General features: G+C 32.5%; 2 protein-coding genes across 2 annotated transcripts; one reads left to right on the top strand and one right to left on the bottom strand.

Moving 5' to 3' along the window:
* Window positions 1–1,153: 1,153 nt before the first annotated feature.
* LOC141668321 (actin-7-like) lies at window positions 1,154–4,795 on the bottom strand. Its single transcript, XM_074475138.1, has 5 exons — window positions 4,711–4,795; window positions 3,216–3,285; window positions 2,644–3,037; window positions 1,831–2,444; window positions 1,154–1,609 (listed from the first exon to the last, which is right to left on the bottom strand). Exons 2-5 carry the CDS (start codon window positions 3,273–3,275, stop codon window positions 1,544–1,546), a joined length of 1,134 nt encoding a protein of 377 aa, XP_074331239.1. The 5' UTR covers window positions 3,276–3,285; window positions 4,711–4,795; the 3' UTR covers window positions 1,154–1,543.
* A 10,641-nt stretch (window positions 4,796–15,436) lies between these two features.
* On the top strand, window positions 15,437–19,500 carry LOC141667306 (vacuolar iron transporter homolog 1-like). Its single transcript, XM_074473734.1, has 3 exons — window positions 15,437–15,458; window positions 16,149–16,238; window positions 18,659–19,500. Exons 2-3 carry the CDS (start codon window positions 16,235–16,237, stop codon window positions 19,303–19,305), a joined length of 651 nt encoding a protein of 216 aa, XP_074329835.1. The 5' UTR covers window positions 15,437–15,458; window positions 16,149–16,234; the 3' UTR covers window positions 19,306–19,500.
* Window positions 19,501–20,644: the final 1,144 nt, after the last annotated feature.

The raw sequence follows: 20,644 nt of genomic DNA, 5'->3' as shown, positions 1-20,644 counted from the left end.
TGGTTCACAGGGTAAAAATATCCAAAACCCTAGATTATATTAGGGATTAGACCCTAGTGTTTACAGGCGTCGTAAATCATAAATCCTAAACCCTAAATTAGTATAACATTTTTTAATTTTTTTTTAATATTTCTAAAATCCGAAAGGGGATTGGTAAATTCTAAAATGTTAAAAATTGTTAAATATGCTATACTCTTAAAATTAAAACAAAATTAAATAAAAAAAATATCAAAAACTTAATATTAAGTGATTTTCATTAAACAATACATCAAAATAAGTTCATGATAACCAAAAAGACAAAATTCATGAAAAACGTTACATAAATTAACGTCTCGCAACTAAAAACTTACAAAAATATAACAAAACGTTAGATCGTGTAGCATTTTTGTATATTTTTTAAATGCTACACGCTATAACATGATTAAATAACATTTTAGATTATAATTTTCAGAACTGATATTTTGGACTATTTTGTACCCTGATATTTTAGTCCATTTCTTATGAACTTGTTATCTGTTCAACTCGCACGTTTGTTACTTGAATGTTTTAAATGTATAATATTTAAATTACTCCCCCCTTCCGATAAATTCTTAACATTTGAATTTGACACGTATTTTAAGACTCTTATTTACTATAGTTACTTAAATTAGTTTAATTTTTTTCATTTGAATAAAAAATAAATGTTCAAATTTTTAATTAAAAAAGAAATTTTATTAAAATAAATTATGTAACTATATTATATTAGAGTCTTAAAATACGTGTCTCCATTTTAAATGTTAAGAAACAAGTCGAAACGAACTTAGTAAAATTTAACAATCCCTCCGGAACTACATTACCACGCAATAAAATTGAATTATAAAGAGATTACAACTCTCAAACTATAGACTGATATATAGATCATATAAAATATAAATAGGCAAATTAAGCCCGGTGTTTTTCCCTCTTAAAAAACTTTTGAATACAAGAACATTATATATATAGTGAAAGCTCGAGAAACGTTTCAATATCAGATCCTTCGATACATGCTATCTTGATTCGAATATCACTACAATGATATTTTTGTAAAGTAAAATAACACAATGCAGGTAGAATTAGCCTGAAATGCATGTAAGGCGCAACTCAAGTATTGAAGTTAAAACGGACACTTGCAAAATACTCGAAAACATTAACACGGTCACTATTGTCATCTCAAAATTACATAAAACCGACTCTTGTATATCACATTACTCGTAACAATACTTGTATCAACAAGAAAACAATCCAAGGGAAGAAACAGAAAAAAAAAATTGAAACTTGCAATTTCCTCCTAAATAAAATGTCTAAATAGTATCATATTCAAGTAATTATAATCGACTAACAAGCAACCAAAATACTACCCAAGACCAACCCCTAAGGCGCCACGGGAAAAGAATTTCAAAGTATGTGATCAACAATCTTCCTTTTCTGTGGCTGACCAAAGTTTCAAAAATAGATATGATAGACTTGCATATGGTATAGAACTTGGCGAAAAAGACACCTCATATGCAACCACGCTCTATACAGCTCAGAAGCATTTTCGATGAACGATTGATGGACCTGATTCGTCATATTCGCCCTTGGAGATCCACATCTGATAAATTTTAAAACTCATCAGCAATGCAGCTTAGAAAAATATTTGTACTCCCTTTTTGAGTATGTCAAATGCATGTAAGCTTTAACTTTACCAACATTATTGCTAGACCCTCTAAATAGTTTTTTAGTCAATTTTTTTTGTCTACAAAATCCAATTAAACAGTTTTCATGGAAACCAATGGATGTGCCAACGGAGATGAACACAGAAAAGACCATTACCTGCTGGAAAGTGCTGAGAGAAGCGAGGATCGATCCTCCAATCCAGACACTGTACTTTCTTTCCGGAGGTGCCACCACCTTGATCTTCATGCTACTAGGAGCAAGAGCAGTGATTTCTTTGCTCATACGATCAGCAATACCAGGAAACATTGTTGACCCACCACTAAGGACAATATTACCATAAAGATCCTTTCTGATATCTACGTCACACTTCATAATGGAATTATATGTAGTTTCATGGATTCCGGCAGACTCCATTCCAATCATAGATGGCTGGAAGAGAACTTCTGGACAGCGAAACCTCTCAGCTCCGATGGTAATAACCTGCCCATCAGGCAGTTCATAGTTTTTCTCAACAGCAGAGCTGCTCTTGGCAGTCTCCAACTCTTGCTCATAATCGAGAGCAACATAGGCAAGTTTCTCCTTCATATCACGAACAATTTCCCGCTCGGCAGTGGTAGTGAACATATAACCTCTTTCTGTAAGAATCTTCATCAAGCCATCTGTAAGATCACGACCAGCAAGGTCCAATCGAAGAATTGCATGTGGAAGTGCATAGCCTTCATAAATTGGCACAGTGTGGCTTACACCATCACCAGAGTCCAAAACAATACCTATGTAAACAAAACTTATTTAGTAAAAAGGGCGAAGAAAAAACAGAAAAAACAATCAAACACACATGTAGCAGAGATATTTTTTGCACGCATAATAATGATAGATATATTCTGCACACATAAGTTCTAAAAAAGCTTCATGTCATTAATCAATTGACAAGACAGTTATCAAGAGACTTCAACAGGACATAGCTCAAACCTGTTGTACGACCACTGGCATAAAGAGACAGCACGGCCTGGATAGCAACATACATGGCAGGTACATTGAAGGTCTCAAACATGATCTGGGTCATCTTTTCCCTATTTGCCTTTGGGTTCAGAGGTGCTTCTGTAAGTAATACTGGGTGCTCTTCAGGGGCTACACGCAGCTCATTATAGAAAGTATGATGCCATATTTTCTCCATGTCATCCCAATTGCTAACAATGCCATGTTCAATCGGGTATTTCAAGGTCAGGATACCCCTTTTTGATTGTGCTTCATCACCAACATAGGCATCTTTTTGGCCCATTCCAACCATCACACCAGTGTGACGAGGTCTGCCAACAATACTGGGGAACACAGCCCTTGGAGCATCATCTCCAGCAAATCCAGCCTGCATTTATCCCACAAAAACAAGAGTTAATTAAATCCCCGTAGCTGCTTTGAAAACTAATTACACTTGGTGGCCAAATTTAAGGTGACAAAAAATATTAATCTCCGCAATAAATTAAAGAAGGAAAGAAAATTATTTAACAAACCAAATATACATCTAGAAGAGTTCATCTACTGACCTTAACCATTCCAGTTCCATTATCACACACAAGAGGTTGAATATCTTCACCGTCAGCCATTGTTTATAACCTTGCAAGACGAAGGTGTTCAATTTAGAATTCCAAGGTACCTTTATAAACATATACAAAATATGTTCACAGATTTATATTGAACTTGTATAAAGATTTAACATAGATATTGGTCGGAGCCTCTTGTCCTGCAAGTGCAGGGGTGTTCTCATTACTCCATGTACACTTTGGCAACCTATACTTTACTGTAGTACTGAATCAAATTTTACTTTTAAAGTCACGTTAATTCGGATAATGTATCAAATTGAATCATAGACCATTGTAAGGTTTTATTACTTACCTTTTCACACATAAATCATCATAAAGTGAAAAAACTTGCAGATATTTATCCTATTGTAAAGATTTTGCTACTATAAAGTTTAATTATCATAAATACATAAGACTAATCATACAAGCATTGTGCATCATATTTGAAAAGCTTTAATCCTTTTAAGAAGACATAGTCAAATTTACGCCAGGTAGTAGGTTAAAAAAATGCTAGCTAGAGACCTTGGTAAACAAAGTTACACAACTGAGTTAATCTCAGCCACCAAGCTTGCCAGCTAAAACCTGGAGTTTGATTTATGATTTAACTCAATCTCCATTGTCCCGACCCTGTAATCAACTACAAGTTTGATCTTCCCAATTAACGTTCCAAATCTAGAGTACTTCAAATCACTTTCTTATATCAATGTGAAACCTTTCTTCTAATATTTAACATTTGCAAGACCAACCCTGCCTGCTTATTAACCTCAATCACTATCATTCCTCCCCAATTTTTCCGTAAATGCCCCATTAGAGCTTACAGGTCTAGAATTAAAAAATCTTATATCTTATAAAACACGTGCTTATGTAGAACCCTCTCACATGATTTAATTACGACAGCAAAACTACATTAGCACACATTCTCTAACAGCCTAATGTAGACTTTATTTTGCTAATCAGGTAACAGCAACAAAAAATAAATATCAAAATCAATCAAAAGTAAATAATTTAATCCCATGCTCAAACGCGGTTTCTCACCTTCTATTGAGCTTTTAAAAATCACCATTTTCTTAAAATCTCTCACCACTTTACACAAAACACAGTTCAGAGAACAACAATACCCAACAGATCCACATCTCTTCCTCTCTCTCTCTCTCTCTCTCTCTCTCTCTCTCTCTCTCTCTCTCTTTCCCCGCCCTCTCTCACACTCTCTCCCTTTACCTCTCTCCCTCTCCCTCTCTCTTTCTCCCTCTCTCACTCTCTCACTTTCTCTCTCTCTCTCCCCCTCTCTCTCTTTCTCTCTCTCCCTCTCCATCTCTCTCTCTGTCTCTCTCACACAAATCAAAGACAAACTACATAAAACTAAATTCCACAAATCAAGAACACTTCAACAACATAACAAACTACACCAAAGATTCAAACTTTACAGAATGAAATTAAAGAATACAAGTTAAAAACATACCTGTATTAAAAGCAAAGAGAAAATAAATGATTCTTCAACACAAAGCCCACTTTTAACAAAAGAAATAAAACAAGGGTTTATATAAATACCCAAAAAAGTACCCAAATGAAATTCAAATTCAAATGAAATGAAACTCAAATATAAGTACTTGTTTGGTAACACATAAAAAGGGTAAGTACAGATAGACCAATAAGCTGTTTACTCTTCCTTGAATTTTTAACGAGGCTCAATATTTTTGCATATATTTCAGTCTCCGGAAAAATGTCCTTAAATACGTAATAAAAATTAAATGGGGGCGAAATTTTTTTGTTAAAAAACAAGCGAATAGGGTTGCTCACCTAGTAGCTAGATTATCCTGTTTCATAAATTGTCAAAACGTGGTAATGCTTCCTTTAGATGTTTTGTTGGAAACTCTTGTGTATGGGTACACATGGGTCGAATTGGCTGGGTTAAAACTATTTTAGCAACCTGACCCAATTAATCGGTTTGAAAATTTACAACCCGACCCATAAAAAATAAAAATGCAACCCAATCCTACCCTTTATTCATCGGTTTGGTTCGGTTTTGGTTCGGTTGAACGGTTTGTTAAAAGTTATTCAAAATAAATAGTTGATAATAAATATATTTATGATATGAGACTACTTGTGGAAACATACGAATTCATAAACTGGATCATGTTATGTGTTATTCGAGAACTTTTTTTAGATATCTTTCGAGATACATAGCATTACTCTACGATAAACTCTTGGGATTTATTTGTAGTAAAATATGTTTTATACACAAAAAATTACAAAGGATCTCTAATTGTGTATGAAAAATAAATTATATAATTAACTATAATTGATATGTAACAAATTTAGTTTGAAACTGAACAACATATATTATTACAAGAAGTATAGAATAGAGATATACATAGTATATATTTAGATGAATAAATTAAAAATTCGGGTTGGGTTGGGTTGGTTAAAAATAACTTAAAACCCATACCCAACCCATTAAAGTCGGGTTGACATATTTTTAACCCAACCTAATATCGGGTTATAACGGTTCGGTTTAATCGACCGAAAATAGGGTTGGGTTGGGTCGGTTTGATCGATTTTGTCAACCTTGTGTGCACCCCTAATCTTGTGTATGATGTTTTTTATTAATGGAATGTGTTTTTGATTCAAAAAAAATTAAATAAGTATGTAATATAAATTAATAGCTAAATTTGATAATATTTACAAATTCTTCTTTACCAAAATACTATTCCCGTATTTATACGAGAAATTACGATCACAACATATCCTGCTCAAATACAAATATAAATTCTTTTTAATTCTTTTTTTATTTTTATTATAAATCTATTGTTATCATATATTTATATGTATATTTTAAAATTAATATTACGATATGATTAGATTAATAAAATTTTAAAAATATTTATATATTAACAGGAACTCGTACATCGTACGAAATTTAAGATATTTTAGTAAAAACTTAAGTATCATGTAAAAAGGAACGGAAGGAGTAAATGAACAAATACGAGAGAAGCCAAACGAGGGTTATCTTATAAGGCAAACATTAAAGAAAAAGGAGTTGAAAAGAATGTTAGTTTGGTGAAGTAGTGGAATACATCTAAAAGGAAAAAAGTTAAAGCCGTCCAAGAGAAAAAATGAGAGAATCTAGAGGAAGAGGGTGTGGTCTATTTTTGAATAATAATTTCGGTGACTACTTTTTATTTTGCAATAAGGGAGGGACGGCTGATTTGAGCTGGCCGTGACAATGTCACCATGTTTGGTCTTGCTTTAGTGCCCACCATGTTTTTTGGGTTATAGTTTTTTTTGATTAGTTGTAAATAAGGTTTTGTATTTCGGAAACTGATAATCGGCTTATATCCGACTTGAAAATATGATATATGTCTCATATTCGATTTTATAAACGATCCAAATCTGGGGGGAAATTAAGCTCAAATAAAATATGATCCCGATCTGAGCACTCATATACCCGCTCAGATTATGTCTCGTATTATTTTTCATGAAATGATACTACCCGAATATTCAAATATGATTCATTACTCATTTTCGATTGGACCCCATATTTATAATATATTTTCAACTCATTATATTTATAAGTTAAATCATTTTATATTTCTTTTTATCACATAAGTTTTAATTTCCTATAAAGTAAGACTTTTATGGTTATTATTTTTATTGTATTATATTAATTTTATACCAATAATCATTTGAATAGTTAAAATAAAAATGATACTTAATGTTAGTGGATCATATTTGACTCGTATATGGTGGATCATAAACTATCATGTTAGAAAATGAAAATACGATATCGGCTCATATTTGGTTTGGATCTGGTCCTCAAATACCCGGGATTAGTCTGTATCTGAATAATATGATCATGGACCTAAATCTGGACACAATAAAAGTAAAACGATACGATACTTGAGCACGGGGGTGTCCGGTTCTACCTGGATCATTTTACAGCCCTAGAGTCATATAAAATATTGGTCATTTGAATTATATTATAATAATCGGAATGAGGTATAATTTGGTATGCCTTTTTTGATTAGTTTGGTTATCCCCATTTATGACTGTTGACGAAGGAATTTGGTAGCAACAAAATTTGAGGTTCGTAGCCGGAAATAAAATATGTGACGGTGGTTCTTTGTCGTAAAACGTGAACAGTAATCGTCGGATTTTATGAATAGTGTTTGGTGTTTGTGATTATTGGTTGCTGAGATTGCTTAGGGTTAATGATGACTCTTTTGCGCTCTCGCTTCTGACCCCTTATAATTTTCCTACGTATCCCTATTTATAGGGAATCAAGACAACGGAGTTCTTGGGGAACAAGAAACCTAATGGGCTTAGATCTCTTGTCCCGAGGCCCAGTAGGAAACCTACTGGAAACCGTCTTATACTAGCTTTAGAAATGTCCGCCGATGAGGCACAACCACAAAGGCCTAATGCTCGTCCACGACTTCGAGACTTCACGGATCAGGCATCTCCCTGGTCAAGGATAACCCTCCGCTACCAGCTGTTTCTCTAGTCCGTGGACGCAGGTATAGTCATGGTTCACCCCAAATGTTCGACGCATCCTTGTCCCCCGGATAAGGAGCCCCTGCCAGATTGCAGGACAAGTGATCCCAAGTTTTTGGGTGCAAAGTGCAGGATACTCCGAAGTCTCCCAACGAGGACACCCGTTGACTACAGAGACAGAGCTCCCAAAGCACATACCAGAGTTTACCCCACATCCCCAATGAGGACACTCATTGACTACAGGATGAGGCCTTCCATCCATGCATACCCTTGGAGGTCTCTGACCACGGACACTGCCTTCCTGTGGTTGCATTACAGGAAGGAGTTCTTCAATAGAGTATCTGCAAGCAAATAGGTTAGTAATAATAATATTCTTCTTTCTTGAATCATCCATATAATCTGTCCAAGCAACCATGTTGAAATTCCATCTTAGCCATCTCTTCTACCTAGGGCGCGCCCTAAGACCTTCCATATGTGATGAATTAATTCAGGGAATTACCCAAACTCCCTTCTTCATGTAACAATAGGGCGCGCCACCTTCAACAATGAGGGCGCGCCTTAAGCATCTGTATGATGTTTTAACTATCAATTTTTTTATAAACACAGGGCGCACCTTCCCTGGAACAATGGGCGCGCCTATTTCCTTTACAGTAAGGAATTCTGCCTTATCTTCTCCTTGATTTTAGCAGTTATGTACTAATCTTGTCCACTTGACCCGCGTTTGACCCAAATAACATTTATACCAAGTTTTGGGCATAACAACTACCCCCAAATTCCATATGCGATTGAAAATAGGATCGGAATTTCTTGCCTTTATCAAAATTTATATAAACTTATCAATATTATCTTACAGGGCGCACCTTTAACTGGGTATGCCTTTAGAACACATTATTTCATCTTTATCCAAAATTCATATAACTGTGATTATCAAAGAGGGCGTGCCTGTACAAGGGCGCGTCCTTTGGCTTTCAATTGGTTCAAAAACGGTTCCCCTTCATTCTCGGGAATCGTGATCGACATGATTGATTTGATTTGATATGATTGACAGCTATCCTACGTTTACTTCAGCTATAAATACAAGTAACCTTTCAATTTTTACTTTTTACTTTACTCTCTCCCCCTTTTCACTTTACCCTTTCCTACAAAATTACCAACGCAGGAGGGATCGATTTTGCTCGGAATCATCCTTTTTCTTCATCATTTCCTTAATTTTTTCCAGTCAATCTCTTCGTCAAACAAAAAGGTACGAGATATACTCATTCCTTTCAGATTTCATTTGGTAGACTAGATGCAATGGTAATGTAATTGTTCATCTTCCTCTTTTTTTATGTGTTCTTCATAAATCTTGTATATATATGTGTGTATATCGTGTATATATTGTGTGTATGTCAGTTTAGATCCACAATTTCAGGGTTTTAAATTCAAATTTGTGTTTATGGAATTGCAACAGTTATCATAGAATAGCTAACGCCTGATTTAGACATAGGGTGCACCCTTTTGAGGGATGAATAACCATAGGAAGCTTTATCTCACGTTAAGGCGCGTTATATTTTGTTTTCGATATCCTCTATTTATTTCGAGTAAACCATGGCATTTCATTTAGGCTCGCCATCTTATCACTTCCCTTTATTTTCGACCCTTACCGTGCTAACTAGGATGCACCTATATTTTGTAGGGCGCGCCTTCTTCTTTTTATTATTTACTTTTGCTATTCATTCTCCCTTATTTTTCTCTTTGGACGCGCCCTCAACAACTTTTTCCTTTTATTTTGACAGCTGGAAGACGGGGGCGCGTCTTCTCCCTTTCATCCCTTCAAGGAATTTCTCTCAAATATTGGATATATTCTCCTCCAAATACCTACTTCGAACCTTAGCCTCCAAACACTCACCATACCCCCCGAGTTCTTACATCGAGTGGCGCGCCTTATTTAAGATTCCAAGGAAAGGAAACTTATGGCAGACTCTCTGAATAGTTCTTTTATGGATAACGTTCCTTTAGCTCAGAGAAAAGGAAAAAAGAAACTGATTCCCAAAGACAGATCACCACTTGTATTAGACGACAACCTTAATGATTGGCTAGAAGAACTGAATGCTGATAGATACAAAGGCACTGAGATATGTATCAATGTTGGGGCAGGACCGTCCAAGGTTTCCTATAGATCAATTTCTACAAGCCTTTCTCCTCAACAATCACAGGGCGCGCCTACTTCCCCTAACTCTGAGGGCGTGCCTGATGAAGATTCTCCTGAACTTAAAGAAGAAGCGAACTTCTTTGACGAGGACACCTACGAATTCTCAAATTCTACTGAACCTTTTCCCGTTCCTTTTGAGCACTGGGAAGTTTCCGATAGCGAGGTAGATTTTGACTGGAGTAAATATGAACCATGCACTGAAGCAGTGAAGGAACGCTTTAGGAAAGAACAAGGCAAGCTGTTCAGCGTTTGATTGTCTTCATCATGTTAGATGAACAGCTAGAGTAGCTGATGGACTTCTATGATATGGAAGGTATATGAGCACCCCCTATGAGCATGATGCTCCCTCACATTTTTAACTATGGAAGAAATTTCAGAATTCCTAGAATGGTCACAAGCCCAAAGTTAGTTTCCTTAGGAGTGGGCGCGCCACTCCATCTTTATCTAAAGGAAATGATCGAATTATATGATCTGGCACCCCTTCAATTACCCCCCATCTACAAACTTATATTATTATTTATACACTACTAAAACTCTCAGGTTCGAACCCCATCAACAACAAATATTTATATTATTATTTATACACTACCCAATATTCAAGTTCGAATTCCCGCCAACAACTTATATTTATATTATTATTTATAAATATATTAATAAGATAATGATCCAAAAAAATTATTATAATTTTAATTAACATAAAAATAATAATGAAGACTCGTGTATCGCACGGGTTGTAAGGTTAGTAGATATTAAGACTCAGAATTAGTCACATGTCTTTTCGGTAGAAGGCCCAATTTAAAATGTTGATTATTAATTAATCGATAAATTGATTAACTGAAACAAAGTTGGATATATTAATTATTAAACAATGATATTGATAATAGTGTTTGTGAGTTTGTGTGGATATGTTTTTTTCGGGAGTTAAGTGTAGATATTAAACAGTGTAGACTAACATAAAAGTCCGTGCGAGATACGGGTCTGTATATATCGAAATATTATCTTGAACCAACTTGTATCTATAAAAAAATAATTTTTGAATATTATAAATAATAATTTTAATTTATTTTATATTCACATAGCAATTACGTAATAATAAAATAATATATTTTTACAAATTTGATTACATCTCTTAAATTTAAATAAATAAAAATGGGATGACATAAACTTCATCACTGAATTATCTTACTTCTCTTTTCTTTTCATACATACTGTTAAAGTTGGATTAGATGACTTAAGTGGTGAGAATTTATTTTTTGTAGTAGTGTTCGACTCTCACTCATTCTGTGAATTTTGAAATTAGATACTTATCGTAAGGGATATAAGCTTAATTACTAAAAAAACCAAAACTATATTTTTATAACAAAAATATTTGAAGTTTGTTTGTAGAAATATGCATCGTGTCACTTTGGGGTCGGAAAGTGCTATCACCGTCCCCGAACGGGGATTCTTTTCCTCTCCGCTCCCTGCCCGAACGGGGATTCTTTTCCTCTCCGCTCCCTGCCCGAACGAGAATTCCCGCGAGATCCGGGAAAATAATTAATAATAATAATTTTATATTTTTCAATAAGTTTTAATGATTAAAAATAATATACTAATTCATATTATATAAAAACATTAATAACATCTCAATTTTTAAACATTAGATTATATTTAAATTGATTTATAATATAAAGAAATGACAAATTAAAAATCTAAACTATACTATTATAAGCGAAACATAATTTCGTTTGGTTGGTTGGTTTACACCTTCCAAAAAAATATTTGTTAATACCTTCCAAAATTTAAGACCCAGTATTTAAATTATTTATTGAAAAAACTAATTATGTATTCAACGCGTACACAAACTCTATTAAAAATCCAGTATACTACTTGAATCATAAGTCATGATGCCCCACCCTCAAACAACACCTCGGGCATATAATAGATTTATTTGGACTGGTTTATAGTATATTTACCGAAAGGCATGTTTATTTTAAAGTCAATGTACTATTCTAATTATTTAAATATATTTTAGTATTTTAAATTTTGATATAACAAAATTAATTACAAATTAAGGAAAATCTATATCAAATCATCCATATACACCAATATACCATGTCAAGCGACCTATAGCGGCATGAGAACTTTTTAACATTTTAACTATCTAAAATTAGAACCCATAAGTAACATAATATATAAATATTAACTTTATTAATTTCAATAATACGTTTTTATTATATTTTTTATTATTAATTTACTTTTATATATTTAAAAATAATAAGATTATAAATGTTATAATCATTTCGTGCATCGCACGGGTTATATGCTAGTATTTTTTATATTACATTATAAAAAAATTGATCAAGAAAATTAAAGATTATTTTAAAAATATAATAAGATTTTAAATCATATATATGTACTAGACCCGACAATTTTGGACATGACACGACTTACACGACACGAAACGACACGAAAAGTTAGTTTTTGTGTTTGCATTTTTATTACACGACACGAAAGTACACGAACACGAAAGTATACGGTCGAGATTTAATGTCGGTTTTGTATTTAGACTTCGAGTACACTACACGACACGACACGAAGTAATCGACATAAATAAATATTATAATTAAATTTAATATTTTTTATAAATATATGTAGAATTATAATAAATGTATGCAAATTTATTTTTAAAATATTATTTGATTTCATTGTATTGTATAGAATTGAGATCTAAATATATATTTTTCATATATTTTATAATTTTTTTACCTAAAAATTTTATATTTTGATTTATATTAATATTAAATTTGATATATATTAATATTCAATTAACACGACACGAAACGAAAGTACACGAACACGAATGTACACGAACGCTAAACATGTCGGTTTTATGTTTGGCATTCAAGTACACGAAACACGAAAATACACTATACGAAAGTATGCGACATGAACAAATTGTTAGGTCTAATATGTAGACACACATACACACAGACATAACGGAGAGATACTAATCTTATACTCCGCCCCGATCCCCAAAATTTTTATATAACTTTTTTCATTCCCCGCTCCTAAGAATTTCCTGAATTCCGACCTGAATAGGGCGGGGATCGTATCTAGATTAGTCAGGGTGAGATTAATGCACATCCCTATTTATTTGGTTGATACTAAAAAAATAAAGAATTAAAAAAATGAGCATATTCATTACTGATTCGTGTAACACCTCCATCGTTAACACTTAGGTCGATTAAGTGGATTTTTTTATATGTGAGGTGATTAAAGCAATATTGAACCAATATGATAATTTAATTATTTAAGAGTATTACAAAATTTTACTGACTCACCTCATTATTTAATCTATATATGCCCGATTTCGTAAAAACTAACGATTTTTACCTTCGTAATGAATTATGATTATTATTTCTTTTGTTATTTAGAAGATGTATACAATAATGATAAGAATAAAAGTAAGATATTTTGTTTTGGATGGTTTTATCTTTAAAACAATATAATATGCAATTTTTATTTTATACATATCTATACTAATAAATTAGTTTTAAAAGTTAACTTTTAATATATTTGATTTTTGATCTGAGTATTCATTCGAAGTACTCCAAAATTAAACTGAATACTTTTGACTTTGGTCAAACTTAATTAAATTGAATTATTATTTTTTAAAAATAAATCTAAATTAAGTACAAAGAAATATTTAATAATAATAAAAAATATAAATAATAACAATTTACAAAATAATATATGTGTGTGTGTGTTTTTACTTAAATAACAAGTGATGGCAATTTATAATAAAACTGCAAAAACTAATGTAAAAAAACAGAGTCACGTAAATAATATAAATCAACATCAAAATTTGATGTTATAAAAAAAAGAATTTGATAAGAAAAAGAGAATGTGTCTTACGTGATAATCTCAAAATTAAAAAAAAAAATGTGTAGCACGTTAGTAGTAACATGAAATTTGTAATTCAGAGGTGTGGAGTTTAATTTCTATTCGGTACATTAATATTACTTAATTTTATCAAAAATTGTCTAAAAATGGCATTTTTATATTTTTCGGGCACTTTTTGCATAGACTAATGTCGAACTAGATTATTTATTTTCATAAAAGTAAACACTAAACTTTTTATATGCACATATCACATGTTTAATTTCTCCCAACCAATTTATAATTTATATTTTGCAGTTCTTATTCACATACCCAACTTAAAAAGGGAAAAAATGACAAAAATACCTCTCAAATACACATTTATAAGTTGGGTATCACTAATACGCATTTAACAAATGGGTAATTTGTGTAAAAAATATTTTAAAAAAAAAATATATATATAAAGGGGATACGCATTTCGGAAATTCGTATCACCCTTTCACTTTTGGTGATACACATTTCAGAAATGCGTGTCTTGTGTTTTGTTTTTGTTTTTTTATTTATTTTTTACTTTTTTATCTAATACTCATTTCTCAAATGCGTATTAGAGTTACCCATTTTACAAATAAATATTAGATGTGTATTTTTGGTCATATACTTGAAAAAGTGGTATTCTTGTTATAATTTTTTTAAAAAGGGTATTTTTGGGCATTGCCCGTTAAGGAGTGAACGGAAGCTAGCTCCAAAAGCAAGTATTCTTTCGTCTCCTCAAATATAATATTAATATTTTTTAAGGTACGAAGATTAATAAGGATAAAGAGTTAATGTTTGAATAGGGTATGGAAATGGGAAAATAATGAAAAGATAAAATAGGTAAACTATTGAAACCTATCAAATTAATAATGAAAACATGTTTTTTTTTTAAAATTTAATAATTGAAATAAATATTTTAAAAAGCTTGAAGCACTTAAATAACTTCCAAGCCCAATATAACTTTGAGCAAACTGAGGGGACCCACTACACCCATCCAGAGACCTCCAAAGCCTGGAAAAGAACTCTGTCCTCTGCTGATTATTTATTTCTTTGTAGCTTCAACTAATAGTCTTTTGATTTTTCTTGAAATCTTTATTACTAATCTGTTAAACCTATGAGTTTTAGGATATTGAATTTGGATTATGCATATAGTAATGGTTAATGATCTACAATAATAATCAGTTATAACATAACATAAAACTACATTGATTTCAACATACGGGAATCAAAATTAGTCGGGTTAAGACAGTTTTTTAGTGATTAATTGAAATATTAGTCGCATATATTTAAAAAATATATAATATTTAATTTATTAAGCTTAACACGTTAGTTTAATAAATTATGCAGTGATTAATCGGATTCTGAAAATAGAATCGACGAAACTTTTTATAACGATAATCAAGTGATTAATCTCTAAAATCGACGACTATAGTGAGTAAATAAAGACAAAATATAAAAAGAAGTACCTTCCAAACTCAAATTTGTATGTCACAACAATCTTTATGTCAGGACTTGTAACCTTTAGTAATTTGTATATGACAATCTGGTAGTTCTTAATGTTTTGTTTGTTGCATGTATGCAGGTAATTTACAGTTGTTGTGATTTTGAAGTGATACCTTCCCATAACATATGTGAGTTTAATTTTATTGGATTTTATGTAGTTAAGGTAAATTTGAAGCTATGTTCTATGAAAGTGTATAAGAACTCAGCAAATATTTTTTGTTGATGATTTTAAAGAATAGGCATGACCTTCATATGTTAAAAGGATACTCTGCAGCTGAAAATCTGTAGCAACTCTGTTGGCTTCTGTCCAGTGCCACTCTGTTGATTCATTTGTTTTACATTAAAACACTGCAGCATGTCTGATAACTTGTTTATCGACATACCTAATGCAGGGAATACCTTATGACAAGATAAATTTGTAATAAGTTTTGCTATAAGATCCTCTGTTGAGGGCAGACGAGGAATAATGTATGATCCAAACTTATTTTGCTTAAGAGAAATACATTTTGGTGCATGCGTAGACATTGATGTATAGAACCCAAACGCAAAATAGAACTTCCCCTGATACTAGTCTTCTGATTACGAACATCTGAACAACTTTTAACCAGGCACAAGCTAAATGCATATGAATTTCCTTAAGATACTCACATCTTTAAGCACAAGTGTAGGTGTAGTTTGGCATGCCTCTTCTCATACTGTTACCTGTTTGGAGTGCAGCTATAGATAGAAGTATATATCCCCCCCTTCCCCAGGGCTAACAGTTACGGATAAATTTGTTAATTGCGGTCAATAATATCAGGTGTTTGATCTTTCAACAGGGATGTGTTGACAGAATCAAAGGGGAGGAAACTGGCCTGAACCACTGCACTGGACGATATTTTGATTCTTGGCATTATATCGATAAATGTGTATGTGTATCTTCTTTATCGTTTCATTCATTTCCTTCCCACATTTCAAATTGTTACTGTGTTGCTAGATTTAGAGCTAATCAAACAAATTAACAAGGCTATTTGCAAAACTGAAGTGATTAGATATATCATTTGATGCATCATTTTCTGCACTTCTGCCTTCTCAAAGTACATGTTTTTTTAGCAACAAATTAGCAAGGCTTCTAAAGTAGTTCATTCTACATGACTATTTTGTTCAACTGAAGAAACACCAAGTCATGATAAGAACTACGAGATTTGGTTTACTGATCATCAGGTAATTCCGGTTTCTGTGAGTTATCATTCCCTGTCGTTGCCCACTGCACCAAGTGCGATTTGCCTGACCAGATTGTTAAGTAACCAGTCAAACCAGTCACACTAAAACCCCTCCTCAATCGTACAATACTTTTTGCTATGATTGCTAGCAACAAATACAACCAATACCCGAGTCCATCCCTAAACCAAGCTCTGATACCATGTTAAGTAACCAATCACACTAAAACCTTAAGGTGGTAGAGGAAGATCCGAACAACATCTTATACTCTTTAAAATATATAAGAGTTAACCATGTCAAACTAGCCCTCAAATGTCTTTACTTTTGCCCTTTTTTTGTCAGAATTTAGTTTCTTCTATGTAGCTTTGAAGTTAGGATGTTAACTAAAGAGAAATAGCATACCAACATGCCTGGCAAGTGATAGTTCTATAAAGATAAATTTATAGTTCTAGAAAGATAAATTTATGATAGAAACATGTAGTGTGAATGTTGAAAAATTAGTAAGAAGGCTAGTTCCTCTTAAATGGGCTGCATCCACGTAGAATGAGAAATAATGATCAAGTTTTTATTAAAACTCTGAAAACTTGGCTAACAAATTGAATTTACTGCCTAATAGACACCAACACGATATTAACATCCTTGTTTGGAAATAATAATACAACTTTGTAATCATCTTCACGCATTTGTATTCCAAACGTGAAAAATTAAATCTAACTTCTGTGACTATATTATCAAAATTATAATACATATTTATTAATTTAATGACAATTATAACTTATTAAGTCTTTAAAGATTGCTACATTGTGATTGTGATTGTTTACAATCACTATCATGTACTAAATTTAATATTTAATTCAAATAAACAATATCATATGCCTCAATTACTTTTCTATTATTACCATTTTGGTGAGTCGTAACAAATTGAAATGACATTATCCATCCCGATAAATTTTCTCACTTTTCACTACTGACTTTTTAAAGTAATATGAGAAATCTTTTAAGTCTATGGTTTAAAAAAGGTTTTAACTCTTTAAAATTAGTACAATTTGGCAAGTTTTACCATCACTATGTGTATCCTAAATTTGATTATGAGCTCAAATACCCAATAATGATACTACTGTTAGTATAAGACAATAAAGAGATAGTATAATCCAGTAACTATCCCACCTATCACATTTGTCTTAACACATTAAAATGGCATATTTTCGAATCTGGTAAGTGTTCTCACTTTTAAATCACACAAATCTAAAACAAGTTCTCTACAACAAATGTAAAGCACATTTCCGGGGAGCTTCTTTATGACAATCTTAATTTTTAGGTGACGAGAGGTTATTAAAGATAAATGTACGTTTGAATACGGTTGGATAACTTAAATGATTGAGAGTTTATTTTTTGTTATTTCTGGATTCGATACTCGCTCATCCCGAGAATTTATAGAACAGATACTCATTTGTAAGATTATAAATCATATTTGTCAAAAAAGAAAGATGTCCGATCCTCCCCCACCCCCAAAAATTTATGAGAACAAATTCTCATTTATAAAAATATAAGCAATATTTGTCAAAAAAGATGAATGTCAGTTTTAATAATATATTTTGGGATCAAGTAAATATTGGTAAGCTACATTGTTTTAGAACATGGTTAGTAGTACATTAATTGTAAATTTTCCATTTCCCAAACTACTAAAACAATCACATAGATTGCACTTTGTTTTGTTCTCAAAACAAATTTCCTCCAAAAAATTACCATGTTTCTCGAAAAAAACCATATGCAAACACATTTGTTTGTCTTAGCTTAATCTCTAAGCACTCAAGATATGTGACTACCCAGTTGATGCCTAATGGTTCTTTAAACAGGGATCCAGTGATGCAAATATTGGCCCTCACACATAATTTTACTGTAAAGAAGTGTAAACACATAATAAATATTCCATGTTCTTCAGAAACAAGACAGCACTTGGCACAAAAAGCACCATGGCAATCAACATTTCTGCCACAGGAGACGCACTGACAAGTCCTTATAAATATGGCGTGTGCCCTCCACATTCCACCCCATCTCTCTCTCTCTGAGCTACATTTCTTCTCAATAAAATCCCTCTAATTCTTCGTTATCGTCGTTGCCATGGCAGTTGCACTCAAACTTCATGACAGTCCCAGAAAAGATTTTGATAAACAAGCCACAGAAACATCTGAAGAAGACGAGGCGTTTGATTACTCAAAGAGATCACAGTGGCTTAGAGCCGGTGTGCTGGGAGCAAACGATGGCTTGCTCTCGACAGCATCCTTAATTATGGGAGTTGGAGCTGTGAAAACAGACCAGAAAACCATGATCCTTAGCGGAATTGCAGGACTAGTTGCAGGAGCTTGTAGCATGGCTATTGGAGAATTCGTGTCAGTCTACTCTCAATACGACACAGAAATGGAACAACTAAACAGGGAAGCTTTGTACAGAAATGAAAGTCATAAATCCGAGTTAGAGGCCAAGAAAAAGAAACTACCAAGCCCTTTAAAGGCCGCGGTGGTCTCAGCCTTAACGTTTGCAGTAGGGGCACTGGTGCCCCTACTTTCCGCGGCCTTTGTGAAGAATTATCATGTGAGACTGGTATTTGTGACAGGTGCAGTAAGCTTTGCATTGACAGGGTTTGGAGGGTTAAGTGCCATGCTAGGAAAAGCACCAGTAATGAAGTCTATATTGAGAGTCTTGGTTGGAGGATGGTTAGCCATGGGGATCACTTTCGGATTAACCAAATTAGCAGGCTCTACTGTTTCATTTTAGGATGCACAAAATTTTCCTTTTCTTGGTAAACTAGTTAAAGTTCATTAGCTATAACTTTCTTCCTATCTCGAATAATATTGTCTGTGGATCAGTTTAGTGCCCATTTGCCTGCAACTTATAAGTTGCTCGGAAGTGCAATACATTATACATCAATTGTTTAACTTATAAGTTATTTATATAAGTTACTTTCTCTGAGATTTCAAGAACATGTTTGGTACACAAATGATGATGTTACGATTCAAATATTATGAACTCTCTTATAATCTTTCACCTCTAGGTATCCAAATAAGATAATAAATATAAAGCATATTTTAACTTTCTTATAATCTTTTACTTCCTTGGCAAATAAACTTGGGGGCGTTGGGATGCACCGTAGGAGTGGGAATAGAAATCGGGAATAAGAATGAAGGGTAAGAGAATGAGAATGAAATGAAAATCCAAGAGATATGGTGTGTTTAATTTACCCATCAAGAGGGAATCTCATCCCCTGAATTAGTAATCCAAATACTATTACTCGGTTTAAGGTTCCGATTCCCGTTAACCAGACACATTAACCATCAACCAAACATCCCTGCATATTGTGATTTGTGAGGAGTTTAGTACTCATATTGCCTTTACAAAAAGGACGACGAAAAAGTACTTATATAATATATTTATTCTAAAGGAAGAAAAACTTACTTTTTGCTGAAGTAAGTTTAAGTTAATCTTTTTTTTTAATTTAGTTAAAAAAATTGATTTTAGAATACATTGTAAAATCTGAATGGTATATTCCCAAAGATTTTAAAATCTTAATTAAATATCATCAACTTAAAAAAATCTAATTATTTCAAAATTACCCCGGATTTAATATGATTTTTAAAATCTAATCCAGTATACCTAGATTTTCGAAATCCAGTTTTTTATTAATCTCAACCGAATATACCAGGAGAAATTGGTTACAGTATTGAACTTTAAAGAAGCCTATTCAATTTCTACCAAGCCACATTAATGAATACTTTCACAAATTTAATGAATACTTTCACATTAATAGGATTTTGAATGGAATTAATTTTATATATTCTGTAATTTTTTTTAGATTTTAGTAACTTATTTAAAGTCTGAACTTGAATATCATTTTATGAATTCTGGATTGATTATATTTTAAATTTAATATTAACTCTAATTTTATTGGTGTTATTACACACCCAAATTTTAGTAAATTTTTTAAATTCAAAATGAATAGAATACACCACAAAGTTATGATATTCAAAAAAATTATATATCAATCAACATACCCGGCAGCAATGTCTTGAAAGTAAGATATACGCTCCTATTCCGAAGAGAGGGAGACAATTTACGT

This window comes from Apium graveolens, chromosome 6 (genome assembly GCF_009905375.1).
Source record: "Apium graveolens cultivar Ventura chromosome 6, ASM990537v1, whole genome shotgun sequence".
NCBI classification, from domain to species: domain Eukaryota; kingdom Viridiplantae; phylum Streptophyta; class Magnoliopsida; order Apiales; family Apiaceae; genus Apium; species Apium graveolens.
The sequence above is the reverse complement of the archived record's forward strand: the minus strand, read 5'-3'. Positions and strand labels throughout refer to the sequence as shown.

Excerpts from the sequence above, each read along its gene's own strand:
- LOC141668321 (XM_074475138.1), bottom strand. The coding sequence starts at position 3,275 with ATGGCTGACGGTGAAGATATTCAACCTCTTGTGTGTGATAATGGAACT. Across the intron at positions 3,038-3,215 it reads ATGGAACTGGAATGGTTAAG|GCTGGATTTGCTGGAGATGA; the intron begins GTCAGTAGATGA and ends GGATAAATGCAG. Across the intron at positions 2,445-2,643 it reads TGCCAGTGGTCGTACAACAG|GTATTGTTTTGGACTCTGGT; the intron begins GTTTGAGCTATG and ends TTGTTTACATAG.